The sequence below is a fragment of the Ranitomeya imitator genome, chromosome 2 (assembly GCF_032444005.1).
Source record: "Ranitomeya imitator isolate aRanImi1 chromosome 2, aRanImi1.pri, whole genome shotgun sequence".
NCBI classification, from domain to species: domain Eukaryota; kingdom Metazoa; phylum Chordata; class Amphibia; order Anura; family Dendrobatidae; genus Ranitomeya; species Ranitomeya imitator.
The window spans coordinates 359,385,463-359,410,614 of record NC_091283.1 but is presented as its reverse complement, the minus strand read 5'-3'; the positions used below and the strand labels follow the sequence as shown (position 1 = coordinate 359,410,614).

The 25,152-nt window shown below is 41.0% G+C and overlaps 1 protein-coding gene across 1 annotated transcript in view; it reads right to left on the bottom strand.

The window, feature by feature from the left end:
* Positions 1-25,152, bottom strand: part of LOC138663827 (zinc finger protein 271-like) — a 100,924-nt gene that overhangs the window by 51,945 nt on the left and 23,827 nt on the right. Inside the window, exon 7 of the mRNA XM_069750171.1 lies at positions 7,883-9,295. Coding sequence (XP_069606272.1) covers positions 7,883-9,295 — 1,413 coding nt within the window. The remainder of the gene's footprint in view (positions 1-7,882; positions 9,296-25,152) is intronic.

Sequence of the window (25,152 nt, the reverse complement as noted above, 5' to 3'; positions counted from 1 at the left end):
CGGACCACAGATCGGAGGGCTGGGGGGGCGATTGGTGGGGTGGGTGAACATCAGTGATTCCAGCCATGGCCGATGATATTGCAGCATTGGCCATGGCTGGATTGTAATATTTCACCAGTTTTTTAGGTGAAATATTACAAATCGCTCTGATTGGCAGTTTCACTTTCAACAGCCAATCAGAGCGATCGTAGCCACGGGGGTGGGGGGGGGTGAAGCCACCCCCCCTGGGCTAAAGTACAACTCCTCCTGTCCCTGCAGGCCAGGTGAAATTACAGTTAACCCTTTAACCCGGTCTGCAGGAGCCCAATCCGGCCATGACGCATATGCTGCGTCACAGGTCGGAATGGCACAGGTTTTCATGACGCATACGCTGCGTCAAAGGTCGGGAAGGGGTTAATATAGGGCATCCTTGTCTCTCGGCATTTCACCTAGCATTTCATTTTCCACTGTGAATACCATGGAGAAGGTGTTTAATTCATTAGCTTATTCCTCGTCATCTACAACCATTCTTTCCTCACAATTTTTTAAGGGGCCTACACTTTCACTTATAATTCTATTACTGTTGATATAGTTGAAGAACAGTTTGGGACTAGTTTTACTCTCCTTAGCTTCTCTGTTTCCTTTTTGGCAGTTAATTAGTTTTGTAGATAAAGTATTTTTCTCCCATTTATTATTAAATGCAATAATAGTGTCAGCCTCCAGGTGGCAGCAGACTATCCCATGGTTCTCTGTCCCCAATGAGAGGAACAAGAAATAATTAATATGGGTACAGGGCCGTCACTACAACCGGGGCATCTGAGGCACTGCCCCGGGGCCCCAACCACCCAAGGGGCCCCAAACTGATAGTAAAAAATTGTATTTTAATACTTTAATTTCTCATAAAATACCCAGCTCCTATATTCCTGTCAGACAATGTCACCCGGAGGACAGGAGAGACTATCATTTCAATAATTTCCAGGAGCTCTTCCAGCTGTCAATGAATGGAAACCTGCACTGGCCTGGAGAGTCTCATAGCACAAGATCTTCTCAGTCATCTGCCTCTCGTTGGTTTCAATAATCAGAGCTGTGCACAACCCCCACTCTCCTCACAACCCGGGATGGAGCAATAGTGACTGCTACACCTGTAGTCGGGGGTTGTAGTATTTGATGTCTGGACACAGTGCACATATCCTGGGCAGCGCAGCCGCACTGTCTCTTTGCCAGTAGGTGGCGCCCTGCACGTGACCTGGCGTATAAGATGATCCCTGACTTCTGAGTCAGAGAAGATTTTCAGGGGTTAAAAAGTAGTCTTATACACCAGAAAATACGGCACTAGACAGTCTGTGATTGTGTGTAAAACCGTTTATTATGAAACAAATTCGGCACCAGCCAAGTGGAAATAAAAAAAGACAGACTGCGAAAAGAAGAAACTTGGAGGCTGAAAAACGTTCGAAGAACTTAGCAGCATGGCTGGATGTTGAAAACGACTCGACAGGGAATGATGATAAGAAAGGTATGTATGTGTATGATTTGATTGGATACATTTGCATGATGTTTGTTTACATTACGGCCACTACGCCGTCTTTATTCAATTATTCGTTATTCGGAAATATTTATGCAGAAGAAAAACTTACTTCCAAAACTGAAACTAACCTACTTGTTTTCTTTATAATTTATTATATTGTACTTTTACATTCAAATTTTTCATTTTCTGAATATTAACGCATATTAACACGTTTTTAGTACGTTATAAAAAAGTGTGTTAAAAAAATTATTTTTTATTAATTTAATTATTTTCTTTTTAGGTCCGAAAAAAATTAACGGCCCAAGGTCTGGAAGAAACTTTGGAGGAAAATGAAAAAAAAAGGGGATCCTTCTGATATTGAAATCTCACAAAAATTAAATTCAGATATGTCAGAACAAGACAACCTTAATAATTATAATGAGTCGAAAAAGCAAAAATTTATAGGCGAAGAAGATATAACAGACCCAACCAATGATACACCAAATTTTTTGGAAGATGAAGATTCTGCCTACTACGACACCTTTCCTACTGTGATTAAAAATCAAGATAAGAAACGTAGGCTGATAGCTTCTGGTCCAGTACAGCCTGACGGACCATTTCCCAAGTCTATCAATCAACAAGGTTGATCTTTTTCAAGTAACTATTATTTTATCAACACAAAGTCAGGGTTGAAGCTTAAAAGAAGTTGGTTATGTTACTCAACAAAATTATATTGTGTTTACTGCTTGCCATGTTGGCTATTCCCTCAGTCACAGTCGGAAGCACTTGAATATAGAAATCGTGTATTACCGTTTTCAACAACCAGAGTTCGAGACTGGAAGCATATTTCAGAACGTATTTCAGTTCATGAAGCATCCAAAAGCCATACACATGCTTGTGTAGTTTATTAGCAATGGCGGAAACGTGGTACTTTAGAAGATGTTTTCAACAAAAATGTGGAGAGTGAAAGAAGCTTTTGGCGTAAAGTTCTTGAAAGAATCCTGAATGTGACATTAACACTTGCAACCTGTAATCTTGCGTTTCGTGGATCTATTGAAAAGTTAGAATATAGTAACAAAGGAAACTTTCTCTCGATAGTTGAGCTTTTGTCAAAATATGACCCAGTACTACAAAAATTGCTTCAGCGTCTGCAAGGGACTGTGAAATACCTCAGTCCTAAAATTCAGAATGAGCTTATTAATCTATTAGCCTTACAAATCAAAGATGAAATTGTAGTTGAGCTTCAAAATTCCTTGTTTTTTTCATTGATCCTAGATACCACCCAGGACATAGCTAAAATTGATCAGATGAGTGAAGTTTACCAGTATGTCATAATAGTTAATGATGAAGAGGGGAAACCTATTGAAATCAAAATATGTGAAACTTTTGTATCCTTCAGAGAGATAAAAGATCAGTCTGCGCAAGGTCTTGCAGAAGAAATATGAACTTCATTGAAAGAGAAAAACTTGGATTTGACCAAATGTCAGGGACAAGGTTATGATGGTGCTGCAGTCATGAGTAGGGTATACAATGGAGTGCAGCAGCGAATTAAAGAAAAAGCCCCACATGCATACTTTGTGCACTGCGCTACTCATAACCTTAATTTAGTGTTGAAGGATGCTGTGCCAGAGAACCGAGTGGTAAGCCAGTTTTTTTAAACAATTCAAAGTGTATATTGCTTTTTTGGTAATAGTATTGCTCGCTGGCAAGATTTGAAATCAGTGTACTGCATCGAGGCTCAGCCAGATTCACTGAATTCGAAATCGAAAGTAACACTGAAAACTCTTAATCCAACTCGTTGGTCTGGCAGACATGATGCAGTGTATTGTTGTGAATTCAGCTTTTGGGCTCCCTCCGGTGGTTGTAGAGGGTAATGCAGTTGTGCCTGGACTGCAGGAGTGGACAGGTGTATCTACGAATTGCAAAACTGACTGGGGTATATAGCTTTGCAGGATCCTTTAGTCAGTGCCAGTTGTCAATTGTTTTTGAAGGATTCACTTCCCTGCTGGTCTCTCCAGTTTGCTGTGCTTTTCTACAAAGATAAGTCCTGGCTTTGTTTTTGCTGTCCACCTGCTGTGGACCTTATAGTTCTGTGCATTTTCATGTTTTTGTCTTGTCCAGCTTAGTCTGTGAAGGATTTTTTTTGCAGCCTATTTCTCTGGAGATGCAGATATACCCATGTCTTTAGTCAGATGTGGTGATTCGTATTTTCTGTGGTGGATATTTTCTAGTGTTTTTATACTGACCACATAGTACTCTGTTCTATTCTTTCTTTTTAGCTAGTATGGCCTCCTATGCTAAAATCTTATTTCATATCTGCGTATGTAATTTCCCTCTCCTCTCACAGTCAATATTTGTGGGGGGCTATCTATCCTTTGGGGATTTTCTCTGAGGCAAGATAGGCTTCCTGTTTCTGTCTTTAGGGGTAGTTAGATCTTAGGCTGTGCCGAGGGGTCTAGGGAGTGTTATGTACCCCCCACGGCTACTTCTAGTTGCGCTGCTAGGTTCAGGGTTTGCGGTCAGTACAGGGACCACCTTCTCCAGAGTCCGTCTCATGCTGCTCCTAGGCCACCAGATCATAACAGTGTATGCACTGAAACTGATTTTGTGACGTGATAAAAAGTCTTACTCGCATAAGAAATGATTCACAGCAGCTAAAGAACAAACTTGAAAGTTTTGATTTTGTATTATTTTTGGTTGTGCAGTGTGAAGTCTTAGAGACTCTCAACCTCGTATCGAAATCCTTACAATCTGAAACCATGGATCTCTTGTCTGCATATGAGTTATTGGGTAATGCATTGTTAAAGATAACCGAAATGCGTGAAAGGTTTGAAGCACTTGTTTCTGAAGCATCAGATGTGTGTAGTCGATGGGGAATAAAAAATGAATTTTACCAGAACAGAGTAAGGAAAGTGAAGAAACACTTTGATGAGTTGTGTGAAGACGAGAGATTAGCAGACCCAACAACTTGTTTCCGAGTTACTGTGTTCTATCCAATGGTAGACACACTTTGTACTCAACTTCATCGCCGCTTTGAAGGGATGAAAGCTGTTCTTGACTCTTATGAAGTAACACAACCTGATTTTTTGGCCAGTGCAAGTGAGAGATATTCACAAAAAAGCTGTTGATTTTGTTAACAAGTTTGCAGATGATGTAACTCCAGCCTTTCCTTCAGTTATGGTCAGTAAAAAATTTGCTTCAAAAGCAACTGGAAAAAATGAAAAGTGTTAAGGAATTTGCTGATTTCCTAATAATCGAGCATTCGTCACTTTCATCAAGCTATCCAGACATTTGCACAGCGTGCATCATGTATTTGACTGTTCCTGTGACTGTGTCTAAGGCTGAACGATCCTTCTCTAAGCTTAAACTCATAAAAAACTACCTGAGAAGTACTATGGCTCAAGAAAGACTCAGCAGTTTAGCTTTATTTTCAATTGAGAATGATCGAGCTCAACAGATCAACTTTGACGAAGTAATTGATGAATTTGTATTTCGCTTCTCTGAAAGTTAGGAAACAAATGTTTAAGTAGCTGTTTAAAACTGAACAAATTGGTAATGTTTAAGTAATGTTATGTTTAAGTGAACAAAGATTAAATATATACTGTTTAAAACTACTTAATATTTAACCCCTTTCTGCCAGCTGACGGAATAGTACGTCAGCTGGCAGATCCCCTGCTTTGAGGTGGGCTCCGGCGGTGACATGTCATCGCGATCCGCCCGCGCCCATTAACTAGTTAAATGCCGCCGTCAAGCGCTGACAGCGGCATTTAACTAGTGCTCCTGGCCGCGCGGCCGGAGGAACTCGCACTGCTGACCCCCGTCACATGATCGGGGGTCAGCAGTGCATCGCCATAACCAGAGGTCTCCTTGAGACCTCTATGGTTGTTGATGGCCGATTGCTTTGAGCGCCACCCTGTGGTCGGCGTTCAAAGCAACCCTGCATTTCTGCTACATAGAGGTGATCTGTACTTCACCTCTATGTAGCAGAGCCGATCGAGTTATGCATGCTTCTAGCCTCCCATGGCGGCTATTGAAGCATGCCAAAATTTAAAAAAAAGTGATTAAAAATATAAAAAAAATAAAAAATATATAAAAGTTCAAATCACCCCCCTTTCGCCCCAATCAAAATAAAACAATTAAAAAAAAATCAAACATACACATGTTTGGTATCGCCGCGTTCAGAATCGCCCGATCTATCAATAAAAACAAAGGATTAATCTGACCGCTAAATGACGTAGCGAGAAAAAAAATCAAAACGCCAAAATTACGTTTTTTTGGTCGCCGCGACATTGCATTAAAATGCAATAACGGGCGATCAAAAGAACGTATCTACACCAAAATGGTATCATTAAAAATGCCAGCTTGGCACGCAAAAAATAAGCCCTCACCTGACCCCAGATCACGAAAATTGGAGACGCTACGGGTATCGGAAAATCGCGCATTTTTTTTTTTTTTTTTTTTTTTTTAGCAAAATTTGGAATTTTTTTTCACCACTTAGATAAAAAATAACCTAGACATGTTTGGTGTCTATGAACTCGTAATGACCTGGGGAATCATAATGGCAGGTTAGTTTTAGCATTTAGTGAACCTAGCAAAAAAGCCAAACAAAAAACAAGTGTGAGATTGCACTTTTTTTGCAATTTCATCACACTTGGAATTTTTTTCCCGTTTTCTGTTACATGGCATGGTAAAATCAATGGTATCGTTCAAAAGTACATCTCGTCTCGCAAAAAATAAGCCCTCACATGGCCATATTGACGGAAAAACAAAAAAGTTATGGCTCTGGGAAGGAGGGGAGCAAAAAACGAAAATGAAAAAGCGGAAAAAGCTCCAGGGGTGAAGGGGTTAATAAACATATACAGTTATTTGAAAATTGTGCAATGTTTGGAATTATTCACCTTATTAATTTTCCAAACATATTCACTGAATATTTAACTTCTAAAACTTGCATAATAAATAAAATCAATTAAAGGTCTTGCGGAACGTGGTGAAGCCTGTGTGTTGTATACAACAATGCGTAGCAGGCTTCACCACGTTCCGCACAACCTCTAGTCATTGAAATGTTGAGGGGCCCCACTATGAAGTTTTGCCCCGGGGCCCCGAAGTTTATAGTTACGGCACTGTATGGGTAGCAGGGAAATGGACATTGGGTCCACTATTGACAACCAATGGATATGCATCCTTGAAGCAGAAAGATCTAGATCCATACTTGAACATTGTAGACTGTCACAACTATAAATCATCCATGGTGGATATATAAACGCTGTTTCTCCACAAGTTCGGCATACGTACAGAGGCCCAAGGTCCAAAGTGTCTAGGGGAAGCTGCCGATCTTCTACACATGTTGCGGGATTATGAATACATTTTCGGAGTAAAGTTATTGCAGTTGTATTATCATAACCAGCAGGTTTGGTTGGAGACACCAAGGTATTTTATAACGGAACAAAGAACGGACACTGGACACACACCGTAAAACTGCAGTAGGACATTTACTGTTTCTTGCACATAAATTAATTCCATTCAGATGGATTCAGATGAACCCTCATACAAAAAGTAATGAACAAAGTAATTACTACAGGACTGTATGAGAAAGTGAGTTATTCAAACAGAAACGCCAGAGCCAAAAATTAGAGGATCCGGGCACTGTGCCTAGCCACCAGCGTGTTAGTAAAAGATGAGGTCTTTGTCCCTGGAGCTTCTCTACTTGGTATAATGAGACTCATTGATCTCATTCATATGAATATAATGGAAACTGCCTAAAAATGAGGACCTTGTCTCATCAATATATTGTTGCATAAAGCACTACGGAGATAGCGCTATTCTTCTGTATCTAATAGGTGATGTTGCTGTAGACCTAATATTTCTATACATGGGGTCTCTATATAGATAATTTTACCCTAGTATTTTTGGTTTGGGAGAAAAGAAAAGGTGATTAAGGACATTTTATTTTAATTTCCCTTTTTAAAAAAACATGATAAAAAATATGTGATTGAAAAAAGTGGTATTTTTTCCCACTATTTTATTTATGCTCTCAAATACTTTTTCTTTTTATCCAAACTGCAGTATTTAAAATAATAGAAAATGTGTTCAAAGACCTTGTGTGGCAGTAAAGAGCCGATGCTGAAGATGCTTCATCTCCAAAGTCTACAAAACAGGGATGATTGGCAAATCAGAATGTTATCTTTCTCTTGGATTCGGGAACTTCGAAACTGGAATATGGTAAGTTTTTAACTAATTTCTTTCTTGTTTAGTCTACTATATTTACTTTTACAATTTGTCGATAAAATATATAAGTTCTCCCCGTGCAAGTCATTTTTGATGGTCAACAAAATATAATTTTCAAGTAAATCATTTCTGAAATTCTATCATTCTTGGTTAAAACTTTCCCACTTTATGAAAAAGGCTTCTCCCCTGTGTGAATTCTCTGGTGTGTAACAAAACTTGATTTATCTGCATAGCCTTTCCCACATTCTAAACATGTAAAAGGCTTTTCCCCTGTGTGAGTTCTCAGGTGCTTAACAAGAGTCGATTTTCGGTTAAAATACATCCCACATTCTGAACATGAAAATGGCTTCTCACCTGTGTGAATTCTCTGGTGCTTAGCAAGAATCGATTTCCGGCTAAAGTATTTCCCACATTCTGAACATAAATATTGTTTCTCCCCTGTGTGAATTCTCTGATGTGCGATAAGATGTGATTTCTCTGTAAAACTTCTCCCACAATCTGAACAGAAAAAAGGCTTTTCCCCTGTGTGAATTCTCTGGTGCGTAACAAGATGCGCTTTCCGGTTAAAATATTTCCCACATTCTGAACATAAATATTGTTTCTCCCCTATGTGAGTTCTGTGATGTGAGATAAGATATGATTTCTCTCTAAAACTTCTCCCACATTCTGAACAGAAAAAAGGCTTTTCCCCTGTGTGAATTCTCTGGTGCGTAACCAGAGACGATTTCCGGTTAAAGTATTTCCCACATTGTGAACATAAGTATTGTTTCTCCCCTGTGTGAGTTCTCTGGTGACTAACAAGAATTGATTGCTGTGTAAAACCTTTCCCACATTCTAAACAAGAATATGGTTTCTCCCCAGTGTGAATTCTCTCATGCCTAATAAGATCTGATTTCCGGTTAAAATATTTCTCACATTCTGAACATAAATATCGTTTCTCCCCTGTGTGAGTTCTCTGGTGACTAACAAGAATTGATTGCTGTGCAAAACATTTCCCACATTCTAAACAAGAATATGGTTTCTCCCCAGTGTGAATTCTCTCATGCCTAATAAGATCTGATTTCTGACTAAAATATTTCTCACATTCTGAACATAAATATTTTTTCTCCCCTGTGTGAGTTCTCTGGTGACTAACAAGAATTGATTGCTGTGCAAAACATTTCCCACATTCTAAACAAGAATATGGTTTCTCTCCAGTGTGAATTCTCTCATGCCTAATAAGATCTGATTTCCGGTTAAAATATTTCCCACAGCAGGAACAAGAAAAGCTCTTTTCCTCTGTGTGACTTTTTTGATGTTTAACAAAAGATGTTTTAAGGGGAAAACTATTTCCATGTTCTGAATGTGAAAATGTCTTCTTTGCTTTAAGATCAGTTTGTTTTTTAATGTCTCTTTTGTGACTTTTATTTGTATTAGTAGTCTGTTGTGAATCAGAAGATAGGACCGATTTCAAAGGATCAGATGATAGATCTTTGCGGTGAATCGATGATGGTGTAGCTGGAGTAATGGCATCCACTTCAATTGTATCCTGTGTAATCTCAGTGTAAACTTGTTTAAAAATTCTCTCTGATCTTCTAGTACAGTCATCTGCCAAAAAAAACCAAAACAAATTATTTTTGAATAAACTATCATCGAAATCTATATCTTTCAACATTTCTAATTCAAATTTCCATTGAATTATTCACCAAGACAATGAGGATCACAGTAATGGTAGAACTCATGGCAATAATCAGTAAAGCGTTATGTTGAACTGTTTGTTCATTCTGCCCCCAAATATTAGAATAAAAAGCCACCAAAAATGTTATGTAGTCGAAAATGATACTATTAAAAACTTCTACTCATTCCACAAAAAACAAGTCCCATCAATGTAAATGGAAAAACAGACGTTTCCACATTGTTGGTGACTCAAAGACTCTTGAAAAGCAGCATGACTTCCATAAAGCATTCCAGCAAAATACAATCTCCAAAAGGCAAATATCTCCCTCACTTCTGAAACTTGCCCAAACCACATTTAGCATTCATGTATTTGGCATTGCTGAAGGGAGAAGAACCCACAATTTAAGATATGCGTTTCTCTCGAGTACATACTGAGCACTATGTGTTGGGTAATAAAATGTGTCAATCTAGAAGTGGGAATCAAAGTGCACAATAGGGTGATACCCTATTGAGTGAGAGTAGGAGAGTGCTGGTTACACTCAAGCAGTTGATAGTCACAACTCCTACGTAGGCATGAAGAAAAATAGCTGCTGCTCCAGGATATAGTAGATCCAGTTGGATAAACACAGGGGTGGGCTGTGCTGCTGGTGGGAATCAATTCTTCAGAAAAGATGATGAGGAAAATACTTTTTATTCACTAATAAAATGGCATATTTGCAATTTTCACTCTCCAACATCCACTGCATGATAATTTCAGAAAAGTGCCTGCTGAGTCAAAATAGTCACTACTCCTATAGATAAATTCACAGAGTTATAATTTCCAAAATGGAGTCACTTTATGGGGTTTTCTGCCATTCTGTCACATGAGGGTTTCTGCAAAAGGTATGTCCCATTTCCTCTGGGATCTGCTTCTGCGACATCTGCTTCTATAGTCAGGCGCCGCCTCGTTCATCCTGCGGTGATGCTCATGATAGAAGAGACAGGAACCAGAAGCTCTAAACGGAGCAGGCTTTGTCCAGCCACTAAGATAAGGGTGGCCAGGACCTGTAATATCATCCAGTTTTGCAGTATGGGTGTAGTCTAGTAGTAATCATCTCCCTGCTATAGCCAATTAGAAAGCACCACACCCTAATAAAGCTCAAATTATATTGCTGGAAGATGCTAGATACAACCTTGTCCTTCTCTGGTTCAGTCCTCTGTGCTCAGCTCCAGGCTTGTGTATTTGAATCTTGTTGTGACTCTGACCTTTTTACGGACTACTCTTGTGTGTTCTGATTATGTATTTTCTCTGTCCTTCTGGTTCTGACCCGGCAACCTGACTTCTTGCCATTTCGCACCACCAAACAGCAGCTAACTCCATGGACTCAGCCTATGGGTCTCAGTATAAGTTCAGATCTATGTATAAGGGAGAAAAGTAAGGTAATCCCTGGGATCTGGAAAATAAAGTAGTTGGTGCCAAGCCTGTTTCTAGTAGCCATCTTTTGAGCTGCCAGGTGACAATTTACAGTGAACCAGTTACATTGTGCCTGCAAACTATTCCAAGGATATGTCACGACTCTTGTCAGATGTCACAGGAGCAGAGGCTCATTCCCTGTCCCTAACACTAGGGGGTGCCCTAGCTCGCCCTTTTCCCCGGATTACTTCTGATGGCAAAGACACCAAGGTCACATACTGTTATGATCTGGTGGCCTAGGAGTAGCATGAGACGGACTCTGGAGAAGGTGGTCCCTGTACTGACCGCAAACCCTGAACCTAGCAGCGCAACTAGAAGTAGCCGTGGGGGGTACCTAACACTCCCTAGACCCCCCGGCACAGCCTAAGATCTAACTACCCCTAAAGACAGAAACAGGAAACCTATCTTGCCTCAGAGAAAATCCCCAAAGGATAGATAGCCCCCCACAAATATTGACTGTGAGAGGAGAGGGAAATTACATACGCAGATATGAAATCAGATTTTAGCATAGGAGGCTATACTAGCTAAAAAGAAAGAATAGAACAGAGTACTATGTGGTCAGTATAAAAACACTAGAAAATATCCACCGCAGAAAATACGGATCACCACATCTGACTAAAGACATGGGGGGTATATCTGCATCTCCAGAGAAATATCTAGGCTGCAAAAAATCCTTCACAGACTAAGCTGGACAAAACAAAAACATGAAAATGTACAGAACTATAAAGTCCACTGCAGGTGGACAGCAAAAACCAAACCAGGACTTATCTTTGTAGAAAAGCACAGCAAACTGGAGAGACCAGCAGGGAAGTGAATCATTCCAGAACAATGGACAACTGGCACTGACTAAAGGATCCTGCAAAGCTATATACCCTAGTCAGTTTTGCAATTAGTAGATACACCTGTCCACTCCTGCAGTCCAGGCACAACTGCATTACCCTCTACAACCACCGGAGGGAGCCAAAAAGCTGAATTCACAACACATATCTTGCCTTAGCTCCTGAATCCGCCCACAGTCTGTACCCTTCCCTCACTCAGGGAAGACGGGAGTAGTAGTGTACCATAATACACCAACCTGACTAACAGTAATACAAACAGTGATAACGAAAAATACCAAATATAAAAACACAGACAACAGAGGAATGCACAGGGGAGTGGAGGAGTAGAAAAAGAAAGGGAATTATCACACACTCAAAATCTAGCAACAGTCACAGATAAATCCACCAAACGCCTTCCTACCAACCAACAACAACCTCCAACCATGCAGCATGCGCTAGCTCTGACAATGAGAGGACCCAGTTTATATAGGAGAAAGGAGTGGCTAACAGTGCACAGCTGAGCACCTTAATGAAGGAAAACTTTAATATGAAGGTGAAGTGCTTTTATTCAGTGCCGGAGTAGGAGAAATCAGACCCTGCAGTCTTCTGGCTCCTCTCTGTCGCGGTAAACCCGTGACAGAATGTCTGTGTTCAAAAAGCTAAATGGAGCTCCTTCCGTATATAGGATATTGTCAGATTGAGGAGAAGTTTGAAAATAATTAGTAAGGTGCATTTGCTTCCTATTAATCTTTGTGAAAATGGAAAAAATTGAGGCTAAATAATCATTTTAGTGGAAAAAAGCAATAATTTTGAATTCGTCTTCGTGTTAATTCCTCAATGTAGTTTTTGATACTACGAAGACTGCAACTATCTAATCTAAGTCCTTCGTAGTAATTTCAAAAGTGATTTGTTACTCAAAAAATTAGTTTTCTAATTTTAATTGAATATGTAAAAACTTGTTGATAAACTTGTAATCCTTCTATCATAAGAAAAAAAATAAGAAGCTTGTTGAATAAACAAAGGGGATATTGGAAAAATGCTGCCGACTTGAAGAAATATGGTAAACATTATTTATAAACTATTTTTGTGTGGTATCACTATGTGATTAAGGAGAATACACATTTAACCTCTTTACCTCCCTAGGTGGTTTACACGTTAATGACCGGGCCAATTTTTACAATTCTGACCAGTCACTTTATGTGGTAATAACTCAGAAATGCTTCAATGGATCCCTCTGATTCTGAGACTGTTTTTACGTGACATATTGTACTTCATGAAAGTGGTAAAATTTCTTTGCTATAACCTGTGCTAGTGAAAAAAAAACAGAAATTTGGCAAAAATGTGGAAAATTTTGCAATTTTCAAACTTTGAATTTGTATGCCCTGTATCAAATCAGATGATGTGTCACACAAAATAGTTAACAAATAACATTTCCCACATGTCTAGTTTAATCAGCAAAAAATTGGGAAGTTATAAAGGCTAAAAGTTAACCAGCAATTTCTCATTTTTCCAAAAAAAGTTTACAAAATCATTTTTTTTAGGGACCACATCACAAGTGACTTTGAGGAGTCTATACCATAGAAAGTACCCAAAAGGGACAACTTTATAAAAACTGCACCCTTCATGGTGCTCAAAACCACATTCAAGAAGTTTATTAACCCTTCAGGTGCTTCACAGGAATATTTGGAATGTGGAAAAAAATTGAACATTTAATCTTTTTTTCACAAAATTTTTTTATTTAGACCCAATTTTTTTTATTTTCAAGTGTAACAGGAAAAATGGACCACAAAATTTATTGTGCAATTTCTCCTGAGCATGCTGATACCCAATATTTGGGGGAAAACCACTGTTTGGGAGCACGGCAGAGCTTGGAAGGAAAGGAGCGCCGTTGGACTTTTTGAATGCAAAATTTGCTGGAACAATTAGCTTCTGAGGTGTTTAAACAGTCAAAATTCCCCACAAGTGACACAATTTTGGAAACTAGACCCCTGAGGGAACTTATCTAGATGTGTATTGAGCACCTTGAACCCTGAGGTGCTTCACAGAAGTTTATAACGTTGAGCCGTGAAAATGAAAAAAAAACAACAACATTATCCAACACATTATCCAATATAATAATAATCTTTATATAGCGCCACCATATTCCGCAGCGCTTTGAAGTTTAACAGTTTCAAACACAACAGTAACAGTCATAAGTAACAATACAATAATTAAATATGTTTTTAGCCCCAAATTTTGCATTTTCATAAGGGTAACAGGAGAAATTGTAACATACAATTTGTAGTGCAATTTGTACCGAGTACGCTGATACCCCATATGACGGAGAAAGCTACTGTTTGGGTGCACGTCAGGATTTGGAATAGAAGGAGCGTCATATGACTTTTTTAATGTAAAATTTCCTGGAATCATTAGCGGATGCCATGTCCTGTTTGGAGAGCCCATGATGTGCCTAATTAGTGGAAACCCCCAACAAGTGACCCCTAGTTTAATCAGCAAAAAATTGGGAAGTTATAAAGGCTAAAAGTTAACCAGCAATTTCTCATTTTTCCAAAAAAAGTTTACAAAATCATTTTTTTTAGGGACCACATCACAAGTGACTTTGAGGAGTCTATACCATAGAAAGTACCCAAAAGGGACAACTTTATAAAAACTGCACCCTTCATGGTGCTCAAAACCACATTCAAGAAGTTTATTAACCCTTCAGGTGCTTCACAGGAATATTTGGAATGTGGAAAAAAATTGAACATTTAACCTTTTTTTCACAAATTTTTTTTATTTAGACCCAATTTTTTTTATTTTCAAGTGTAACAGGAAAAATGGACCACAAAATTTATTGTGCAATTTCTCCTGAGCATGCTGATACCCAATATTTGGGGGAAAACCACTGTTTGGGAGCACGGCAGAGCTTGGAAGGAAAGGAGCGCCGTTGGACTTTTTGAATGCAAAATTTGCTGGAACAATTAGCTTATGAGGTGTTTAAACAGTCAAAATTCCCCACAAGTGACACAATTTTGGAAACTAGACCCCTGAGGGAACTTATCTAGATGTGTATTGAGCACCTTGAACCCTGAGGTGCTTCACAGAAGTTTATAACGTTGAGCCGTGAAAATGAAAAAAAAACAACATTATCCAACACATTATCCAATATAATAATAATCTTTATATAGCGCCACCATATTCCGCAGCGCTTTAAAGTTTAACAGTTTCAAACACAACAGTAACAGTCATAAGTAACAATACAATAATTAAATATGTTTTTAGCCCCAAATTTTGCATTTTCATAAGGGTAACAGGAGAAATTGTAACATACAATTTGTAGTGCAATTTGTACCGAGTATGCTGATACCCCATATGACGGAGAAAGCTACTGTTTGGGTGCACGTCAGGATTTGGAATAGAAGGAGCGTCATATGACTTTTTTAATGTAAAATTTCCTGGAATCATTAGCGGATGCCATGTCCTGTTTGGAGAGCCCATGATGTGCCTAAACAGTGGAAACCCCCAACAAGTGACCCCATTTTGGAAACGAGACCCCTCAAGGAATGTATTTAGATTTGTGGTGAGTACCTTAACTCCCAGGTGCTTCACAGAAGTTTATAACGTTGAGCCATGAAAGTAAAATAATCCCATTTTCCCAGCAAAAAATGTTATTTTAGCCCCAATTTTTCTTATTTTCACAAAGGTAACAAGAATAATTGCACCATATAATTTGTTGTGCAATTTCTCTCAATTACGCCGATACCCAATATTTGAAGGAATACTGCTTTTGAGGCCCAGTTCAAAGCTCACAAGGGATTTTGCTGGAATGATTTGAGGGGGCCATGTCACATTGCAGAGCCCCTGAGGTACCAGAACAACAGAAACCCCCCATATGTGAACTCATATTAAAAACTACTCCCCCCCAATGAATTCATGGGGGGGTGCAGTGATCATTCTGAGTCCACAAGTGACTCACATAATTTTATACTATTGAGTGGTGAAGAAAGAATAAATAACATTTTTACCACTAAAATGTTTTAGCGCCAAGTTTTTAATTTTACTAAGTGCTAAAGGGAAATTTCTTTACAACAAATGGAGGTCCATTTTTTCCTAAGTGCGCCGATACCTTACTTAAACCGGGCAATATTTTTCAGTCACAGTGTAAAGCTCAGAAGTGAAGGAATATTATTCAGTGTGTGGGGGGATTTATTCAGTGTGTGTAGGGGGGGGAGATTTATTCAGTGTGTGTGGGGGGGGTTTAGTCAGAGTGTGTGTGGGGGGATTTATTCAGTGTGTGTGGGGGATTTATTCAGTGTGTGTGGGGGGATTTATTCGGAGTGTGTGGGGGGAATTTATTCAGTGTGTGGGGGGAATTTATTAAGTATGTGTGGGGGGGATTTATTCAGAGTGTATGGAAGGGAGGTTCAGGAATTTATTCATTATGTGTGTGTGTTGGGGGGATTTATTCAGTGTGTGTGTGGGGATTTATTCAGTGTGTGTAGGGGGATTTATTCAGTGTGTGTAGGGGGGGGGGCGTTTATTCAGTGTGTGGGGGGATTTATTCAGTGTGTGTGGGGGGGGCGTTTATTCAGTGTGTGGGGGGATTTATTCAGTGTGTGTGGGGGGATTTATTCAGTGTGTGTGGGGAATTTATTCAGTGTGTGTGTGGGGGAATTTATTCAGTGTGTGGGGGGAATTTATTCAGAGTGCATGGAAGGGAGGTTCAGGAATTTATTCATTGTGTGTGTGTGTGTTGGGGGGATTTATTCAGTGTGTGTGTGGGGATTTATTCAGTGTGTGTAGGGGGATTTATTCAGTGTGTGTGTGGGGGAGGGGTTTATTCAGTGTGTGGGGGGATTTATTCAGTGTGTGTGGGGGGATTTATTCAGTGTGTGTGGGGAATTTATTCAGTGTGTGTGTGGGGGAATTTATTCAGTGTGTGGGGGGAATTTATTCAGTGAGTGTGGGGGGGATTTATTCAGAGTGCATGGAAGGGAGGTTCAGGAATTTATTCATTGTGTGTGTGTGTTGGGGGGATTTATTCAGTGTGTGTGGGGGGATTTATTCAGTGTGTGTGGGGGGGATTTATTCAGTGTGTGTGGGGGGGATTTATTCAGTGTGTGTGTGGGGGGGATTTATTCAGTGTGTGTGGGGGGATTTATTCAGTGTGTGTGGGGGGGATTTATTCAGTGTGTGTGTGGGGGGATTTATTCAGTGTGTGTGTGGGGGGGATTTATTCAGTGTGTATGGGGGGATTTATTCAGTGTGTGTGGGGGGATTTATTCAGTGTGTGGGGGATTTATTAAGTGTGTGTGGGGGGGATTTATTCAGTGTGTGGGGGGGATTTATTCAGTGTGTGTGGGGGAGATTTATTCAGTGTGTGGGAGGATTTATTCAGTGTGTGTGAGGGGATTTATTCAGTGTGTGTGGGGATTTATTCAGTGTGTGTGGGGGGATTTATTCAGAGTGTATGGAAGGGAGGTTCAGGAATTTATTAATTGTGTGTGTGTGTTGGGGGGATTTATTCAGTGTGTGGGGGGGATTTATTCAGTGTGTGTGGGGGGGATTTATTCAGTGTGTGTGGGGGATTTATTCAGTGTGTGTGTGGGGATTTATTCAGTGTGTGTGTGGGGGGATTTATTCAGTGTGTGTGTGTGGGGGATTTATTCAGTGTGTGTGGGGGGATTTATTCAGTGTGGGGGGGGGATATATTCAGTGTGTGGAGGGGATTTATTCAGTGTGTGGGGGAGGATTTATTCAGTGTGTCTGGGGGGGGATTTATTCAGTGTGTGGGAGGATTTATTCAGTGTGTGTGGGGGGATTTATTCAGTGTGTGTGGGGATTTATTCAGTGTGTGTGGGGGGATTTATTCAGAGTGTATGGAAGGGAGGTTCAGGGATTTATTCATTGTGTGTGTGTGTGTGTTGGGGGGATTTATTCAGTGTGTGGATTTATTCAGTGTGTGTGGGGGGGCTTTATTCAGTGTGTGTGGGGGGGGGATTTAATCAGTGTGTGTGTGTGGGGGGGATTTATTCAGAGTGTGTGTGGGGGGATGTATTCAGTGTGTGTAGGGGGGATTTATTCAGTTTGTGTGTGGGGGATTTATTCAGTGTGTGTGTGGGGGGGATTTATTCAGTGTGTGTGTGGGGGGATTAATTCAGTGTGTGTGGGGGGGATTTATTCAGTGTGTGTGGGGGGGATTTATTCAGTGTGTGTGGGGGTATTTAGTTAGTGTGTGTGGGGGGATTTATTCAGTGTGTGTGGGGGGGATTTATTCAGTGAGTTGGGGGGATTTATTCAGTGTGTGGGGGTATTTATTCAGTGTGTGGGGGGGATTTATTCAGTGTGTGTGGGGGTATTTAGTTAGTGTGTGTGGGGGGATTTATTCAGTGTGTGTGGGGGGGATTTATTCAGTGAGTTGGGGGGATTTATTCAGTGTGTGGGGGTATTTATTCAGTGTGTGGGGGGGGGGGATTAATTCAGAGTCCATGGAAGGGAGGTTCAGGAATTTATTCATTGTGTGTGTGGGGGGGGAATTATTCAGTGTGTGGGGGGGTATTTAGTCGGTGTGTGTGGGGGGGATTTATTCAGTGTGGGGGGATTTATTCAGTGTGTGTGTGGGGGATTTATTCAGAGTGTATGGAAGGGAGGTTCAGGAATTTATTCATTGTGTGTGTGTTGGGGGTATTTATTCAGTGTGTGTGTGGGGGATTTATTCAGTGTGTGTGTGGGGGGGATTTATTCAGTATGTGTGTGGGTGGGATTTATTCAGTGTGCTAAAGGGAAATTTCTTTACAACAAACGGAGGTCCATTTTTTCCTAAATGCGCCACTACCTTACTTAAACCGGGAAATAATTTTCAGTCACAGTGTAAAGCTCAGAAGTGAAGGAATATTATTCAGTGTGTGGGGGGATTTATTCAGTGTGTGGGGGGATTTATTCAGTGTATGTGGGGGGATTTATTCAGTGTGTGTGGGGGGGATTTATTCAGTGTGTGTGGGGGGGATTTATTCAATGCGTGTGGGGGATTTATTAAGTGTGTGTGTGGGGGGATTTATTCAGTGTGTGTGTGTGTGTGTGTGTGGGGGGGATTTATTCAGTGTGTGTGTGGGGGGGATTTATTCAGTGTGTGTGTGGGGGGATTAATTCAGTGTGTGTGGGGGGGATTTATTCAGTGTGTGTGGGGGGGATTTATTCAGTGTGTGTGGGGGTATTTAGTTAGTGTGTGTGGGGGGATTTATTCAGTGTGTGTGGGGGGGATTTATTCAGTGAGTTGGGGGGGATTTATTCAGTGTGTGGGGGTATTTATTCAGTGTGTGGGGGGGATTTATTCAGTGTGTGTGGGGGTATTTAGTTAGTGTGTGTGGGGGGATTTATTCAGTGTGTGTGGGGGGGATTTATTCAGTGAGTTGGGGGGATTTATTCAGTGTGTGGGGGTATTTATTCAGTGTGTGGGGGGGGATTAATTCAGAGTCCATGGAAGGGAGGTTCAGGAATTTATTCATTGTGTGTGTGGGGGGGGAATTATTCAGTGTGTGGGGGGGTATTTAGTCGGTGTGTGTGGGGGGATTTATTCAGTGTGGGGGGATTTATTCAGTGTGTGTGTGGGGGATTTATTCAGAGTGTATGGAAGGGAGGTTCAGGAATTTATTAATTGTGTGTGTGTTGGGGGTATTTATTCAGTGTGTGTGTGGGGGATTTATTCAGTGTGTGTGTGGGGGGGATTTATTCAGTATGTGTGTGGGTGGGATTTATTCAGTGTGCTAAAGGGAAATTTCTTTACAACAAACGGAGGTCCATTTTTTCCTAAATGCGCCACTACCTTACTTAAACCGGGAAATAATTTTCAGTCACAGTGTAAAGCTCAGAAGTGAAGGAATATTATTCAGTGTGTGGGGGGATTTATTCAGTGTGTGGGGGGATTTATTCAGTGTATGTGGGGGGATTTATTCAGTGTGTGTGGGGGGGATTTATTCAGTGTGTGTGGGGGGGATTTATTCAATGCGTGTGGGGGATTTATTAAGTGTGTGTGTGGGGGGATTTATTCAGTGTGTGTGTGTGTGTGTGGGGGGGGGGGGGGATTTATTCAGTGTGTGTGGGGGGATTTATTCAGAGTGTGTGGGGGGGATTTATTCAGTGTGTGTGTGGGTATTTAGTCAGTGTGTGTGGGGGATTTATTCAGTGTGTATGTGGGGGGGGCGGGAATTTATTTAGCATGTGTGGGGCAGGGTGCATTTATTCTGTGTGGAGGGGGATGGATTTATTCTGTCGGAAGGGGAGTGGATATATTCTGTGGGGGTGAGTGGGGAGATGGGGGTGGACACAGTAGCGAAGGGAAAAATGTGTGCCGACACAGTATTGGGAGCGAGGGTGATGGGATGTGTCAGGACACAGTATGGGGAGTCGGGGGAATGTGTGAGGAGGAAATATGGAGAGCAAAGGGGTAAATAAGTGAGGAAATAGTATAGTTAGCAGGGGGGATGTACATGAGGAGGCTATTAGAAATGTGTGCAGACAGTATGGGGGGAGGAAAGTGTGAGTCGGCACAATAGATACTAAGTAGTGTGAGAGTAACAGCAAGGAGACAGTATGCCAAGTAGGAGGAGTGTAATGAAGGGGCACAGTAGAGAGACTGGGCTCTCTAGGAGGGACACAGAAAGAGAAGGCAGTGTGAAGTATGGAAAAGAGAAAGGGCAGTGTGGATGGCATGTACCATAACAGGGACAGTGAGGGTCATATTATGTGCTGGGAATAAAGTGAGGGGCAATTATTTACTCAGGGGCTCAGCCTAGGGGAGATATTTTTATTCCGGAGCATTATAATAACACTGCTATCTTTAAGGGTGTTGTGTCGGGATGTGCTGCAGAAGACAGGAGAAGATGGAAGTCTGCAGAAACGAGCTCTGCCGGTGGATGAGAAGAGTCAACATGGCATCTGGACAAGATGAAGATGAAAAGAAAGAGGCGACTCCAGAAACAACGTCATCTATCAGGTGCCTGGATGTAAATGTGTTTTTTTTTGTGATACTAATTCTCATATTTTTATTTATGTTAGGAACATTAAAGGGGATTTCCAAGGTTGTGATGAGTCTGCAGTCATACTATGTGACTGCAGACTTCTGAATTCTCACAGTGCACACTGCTATCATAATTCTCTGATGTTGGTGATTTACATACATGTGGTCACGTGCTGACTAGACATGTGTGGCCTCATTCAATGAAAATTAATTGACTGAGGCCGGGCACATCTAGTTGGAATGTGGCCAGAAGTATCCAAATCACATACTTGTGCTGTCATGACCGTCCACTCTGGCCAGCGGCAAGGGAGAATTCTAAAAGTGTGCAGTGCTTGCGCTGTGAGAATTCAGAAGCCTGTAGTCACATAGAATGACTGCAGACTTTCATCTCAAACCTGGACGCACCCTTTAATTATAAAATGAAGCCCTGTAGCCAGTCCTAACAATGTGTAATATCCTAACTTTTTTATTGTGCCCTAATGTGGCTGCCAGGTACACATGAATTGGCCAATTTATGCGCTAAACGCTCTAATTTTTTCATATTTCTAGTGCAGTAATGCAGTTCAATTTTTCATGTTTCATGTTTGCATGTTTTAGAGCCGCAGTGTGCTGCCTTATTTGACTGTAATATCCTGTCAGGATTAAGCTCTAACATTGAGAGAATTAGGGAGAGCAGCTCGTTGGCGCATGACTAAGTGTGCAAATCGCGTATGTGCTGAGGGGGAGGGGGGTCACCAAACTGAATTCTTGCCCCGGGTGCCAGAAAACCTAGATACTCCTCTGACGTTTGGAATCACATTTATCCGACACTCTATGCGGAGCACTTACTTTGGGGTTTCCATCTAAATCTCCAAGTGACGTGACAGATGAAACCCCTGAGGGATCTATTCTCTATAATGAGGGAGCAGAGTTACTCTGGACTCCGTCTGGCCTCTGTTCGGCAGTGTCCTTTTCAGACGTGCACAAAACTGTGGCCGACAGCACTTTTTTGCAATCCTAAAAAGACAGGCACCGCCGGATCACAGATCTTATGGCTTAGGCCGGGGTCACACTAGACCGTAATACGGACGAGTGCAATGCGACAAAAAAATCGCATAGCGCTCGTCCCAATGTTAATCTATGGGGCAGCTCCCATCATCCGATATTTTCTCGGCCGTATTCAGGATCCGAGTGAAATCGCAGCATGCTGCGATTGTCAGCGTATCTCTGCCGAGAATCGCCAATGAAAGTCTATGGGGGCGAGAAAAAATAGCACCGCACACGGACCATCAGTGTGACTTGCGAGAAATTCTCAGGCATTGGGCAGGTGACAGGAAAGGCTCAGCCATTATTTGCTCATTTTGCAAGTGTGTGAGAAAATCTCGCCATACGGATGCCATACGGATGTCACACGGATGTCAAACGGATCATTTGATGCGAGAAAATCGCATCCTCGCACTGCACACGGATCACTGTTTTGGTAACATTTGTGCGATTCTCGTTCGTTTTTTTATACGTTGTGTGTGTCCCCGGCCTTACACAGGGCCTCCATCTGCCTCATTATAGGGAATCTTCCACTTTATTTTAGAGTTTTACATGGAAACCCCGATGTAACCACTCAGCGCAAAATAAACATGCGCCGAGCCTTACTGCGATCTTTGGGAGGCAGACTGAACAAAAAAGGTGAAGAATTGCTCTTATTTATTTTTTACGCCGTTCCTCATGTGGTATAAGTGATCAGATTACTTTATTCTATGTGTCGGTGCGATTACAGCGAGACACGAATTATATCGGGTCTTTATGTTTGGCTGCTGTCACACACTAAAAGACGCTTTTAATTGCAAAACTAGTTTTTGCATCCCCATATATTGAGAGCTATAATTTTGGCCGACAAAGTCATGTGAGGGCTTGTTATGCAGGACGAGTTGATGTTTCTTATTATTTTCAGCCCCGTGATATTTTTCGATTGCTTTTCATTCCGATTTTTGGGAGACAGAATGAACAAAATCCAGCAATTCAGGATTTTCGTTCCGCTTGTGGTAAAATTGATAAGGCAGTTTTATTGTTCGGGTCAGTATGATTAGAGCAATACCACAGATATATTATTTTTTATGTTTTGGTGTTTTTACACAATAAAAACTATTTTATAGAAAAAATAATTATTTTTGCATTGCTTTATACACAGAGCTATACATTTTTTATTTCTCCGCTGATGATGCTGTATGGCAGCTTTGATTTTTGCAGAACTTATTTTTTTGTTATGCTGTTCACTAAAGGAGTTAACTAGTGGGACCGTTTCATAGGTCAGGTCGTTCCGGACGCAGCAATACCAGATATATGTACTTTTATTTAATTTTTTTCTTAAAAAATATTAATTCGTCGGTACAATATATTTAGATTTTTATTATTTTTAATTTTTTTTTTTTTTTTTTTACTTTATCTAACTTTTTTACTTTGTCCCACTATGGGACTACCATTTTTTTACAGGCCGATCGCTTGTATAGCATGGGGATGCAGCATGCGCTGACAGATAAAAGTTGCTGATCATGCACTGAGCTCGTGTGCGTGCAAAATCGACAAAGTATCCATACGTCTTAGGTCAATTAGACCCGGGTCACAGGGAAGCCATACATCCAATGTTGGAAAGGGGTTAAAGTTTCAAAATTACAAATCTTTCTAAGTTAATTGGTAGTTTTTGGGCATGTTCTAAAACACAAAATTTATCATCCTAAAATTACCAGAAACATAAGGTACAATGGGTCAAGGAAAAAATATTTCAGAATCACTGGAATCAGAAAAAGCACCCCCTGTCACCCCCCACAGGCATTTGTAACTAAAAGAGCCACCTTGTGCAGCAGTAATGCTGCATTCTGACAAGGTGGCTCTTTTAGTTCGGGTCACTGGCACTGCTGCAATAATCACTTTTGAAGTTTGTCCCTCATACTTGTAAAATCGCCAGGGAGGCAGGTCTTTCCTGGCTAATCCAAACGCCTCCCAGCCGTCACTCAGGGCCTCTGCGCGCCGGGCGCCACCTCCTCTTCCTTCATTGGCGTCCCCAGCGCCTGCGCGGTTGCTTTTTTTTTCGGGCATGCGCAGTTTCGCTGCCCTTCGAACTTACAGCGCAGGCGCTGGGGATGCTAATGAAAGAGAGGAGGCGGCTGGGGGCAAATATTTTTAGCCAGGGGGGGGCAATATCCATGGTCCCTCTCTAGGCTATTAATATCTGCCCTCAGTCACTGGCTTTCCCACTCTGGCGGAAAAAATTGCGCAGGAGCCCACGCCAGTTAAATTCGCAATTTAACCCTTTACTTTAACAGCTAGAGCCCACAAATTTTGCACACACACACACACACACTACTAACATCAGTAGTGAGGAATATGCAAAAAAAAAAGGGATATGAAAAGGTTTACTGTATGTAAACCATGTCTCATATCCTGTTGGGTTTGGGAAGGAGATAGCAAAAGCCGGCAATTGAATTACCGGCTATTCTGCTATCTAGCGCTGTATGAAATATAAATATATGTATGTATATATATATATATATATATATATATATATATATATATATACATACATATATATATATATATATATATATATATATATATATATATATACGTCTCACTGACAATATATATATAGACCGTATATATGTTTTCACGAATATTTGAACCCATGGATCCATTCTATGTCCATTTTGCAAGCCGGCGAGAAAATCTCGCTGTACGGATGCCATACGGATTACATACAGAGGATGACATGAGTAAAATACGCTGCCACACCCTGCCTACAGATGACATACGGATCACTGCTTTGGGATAATTTCTGCGTATTACGCATGTAAAATACGGACCGTATTTCCCTACGCTGAGTGTGACGCCGGCCTTATAGTGATTGCTGGGTCTTGCGACCAGGGGACTCCTCTGGTTAAGTTCTTCTTTTATAGCCACCACGTCAACGACAACTTTAAATGCGGTGGTATTGTGGTTTAAAGAATCTGGGGATCCGTCCCAGTTTGCCTGGATAGGAGTCTGAAGTGTTCTGGTGTGGGCTTGTGCCCATGCTACCATCTGGATGCAGGATGTCATGGATCCGAGTACCGACATGGCCCATCGTAATGATACTATCTCTTTGTCCAGCGACATCTTTATCTTTGCTGTTAGCAAGATTTGTTTTTGTCTGGACAAGAAAGATGTCTGGCTGTGTGAGTCTAGTAGGACTGCTAAAAATGTTTTCGTTGTTGATGGAACCATATCCGATTTTTGTGGTTCACTATCCAGCCTAGGGACGATAAGATCTGGACTGTCGTCTGAAGATGTTCTTGTAGTATGGGACCTGAGGGAGCCACTACCAAGAGGTCGTCGAGGTATGGGATTATGCATATATATGTTGTCCTCTGATGTAGGCCATAACCTCGGACATGATCTCTGTGAAGATTGAATTGGAAGTGGTCTATGTCTTTTCCCCTGGTGACTGTAAATCTTAGGAATTTTCGATAAGTTGGATAGATTGGGACGTGATAATATGCATCCTGTAAATCTA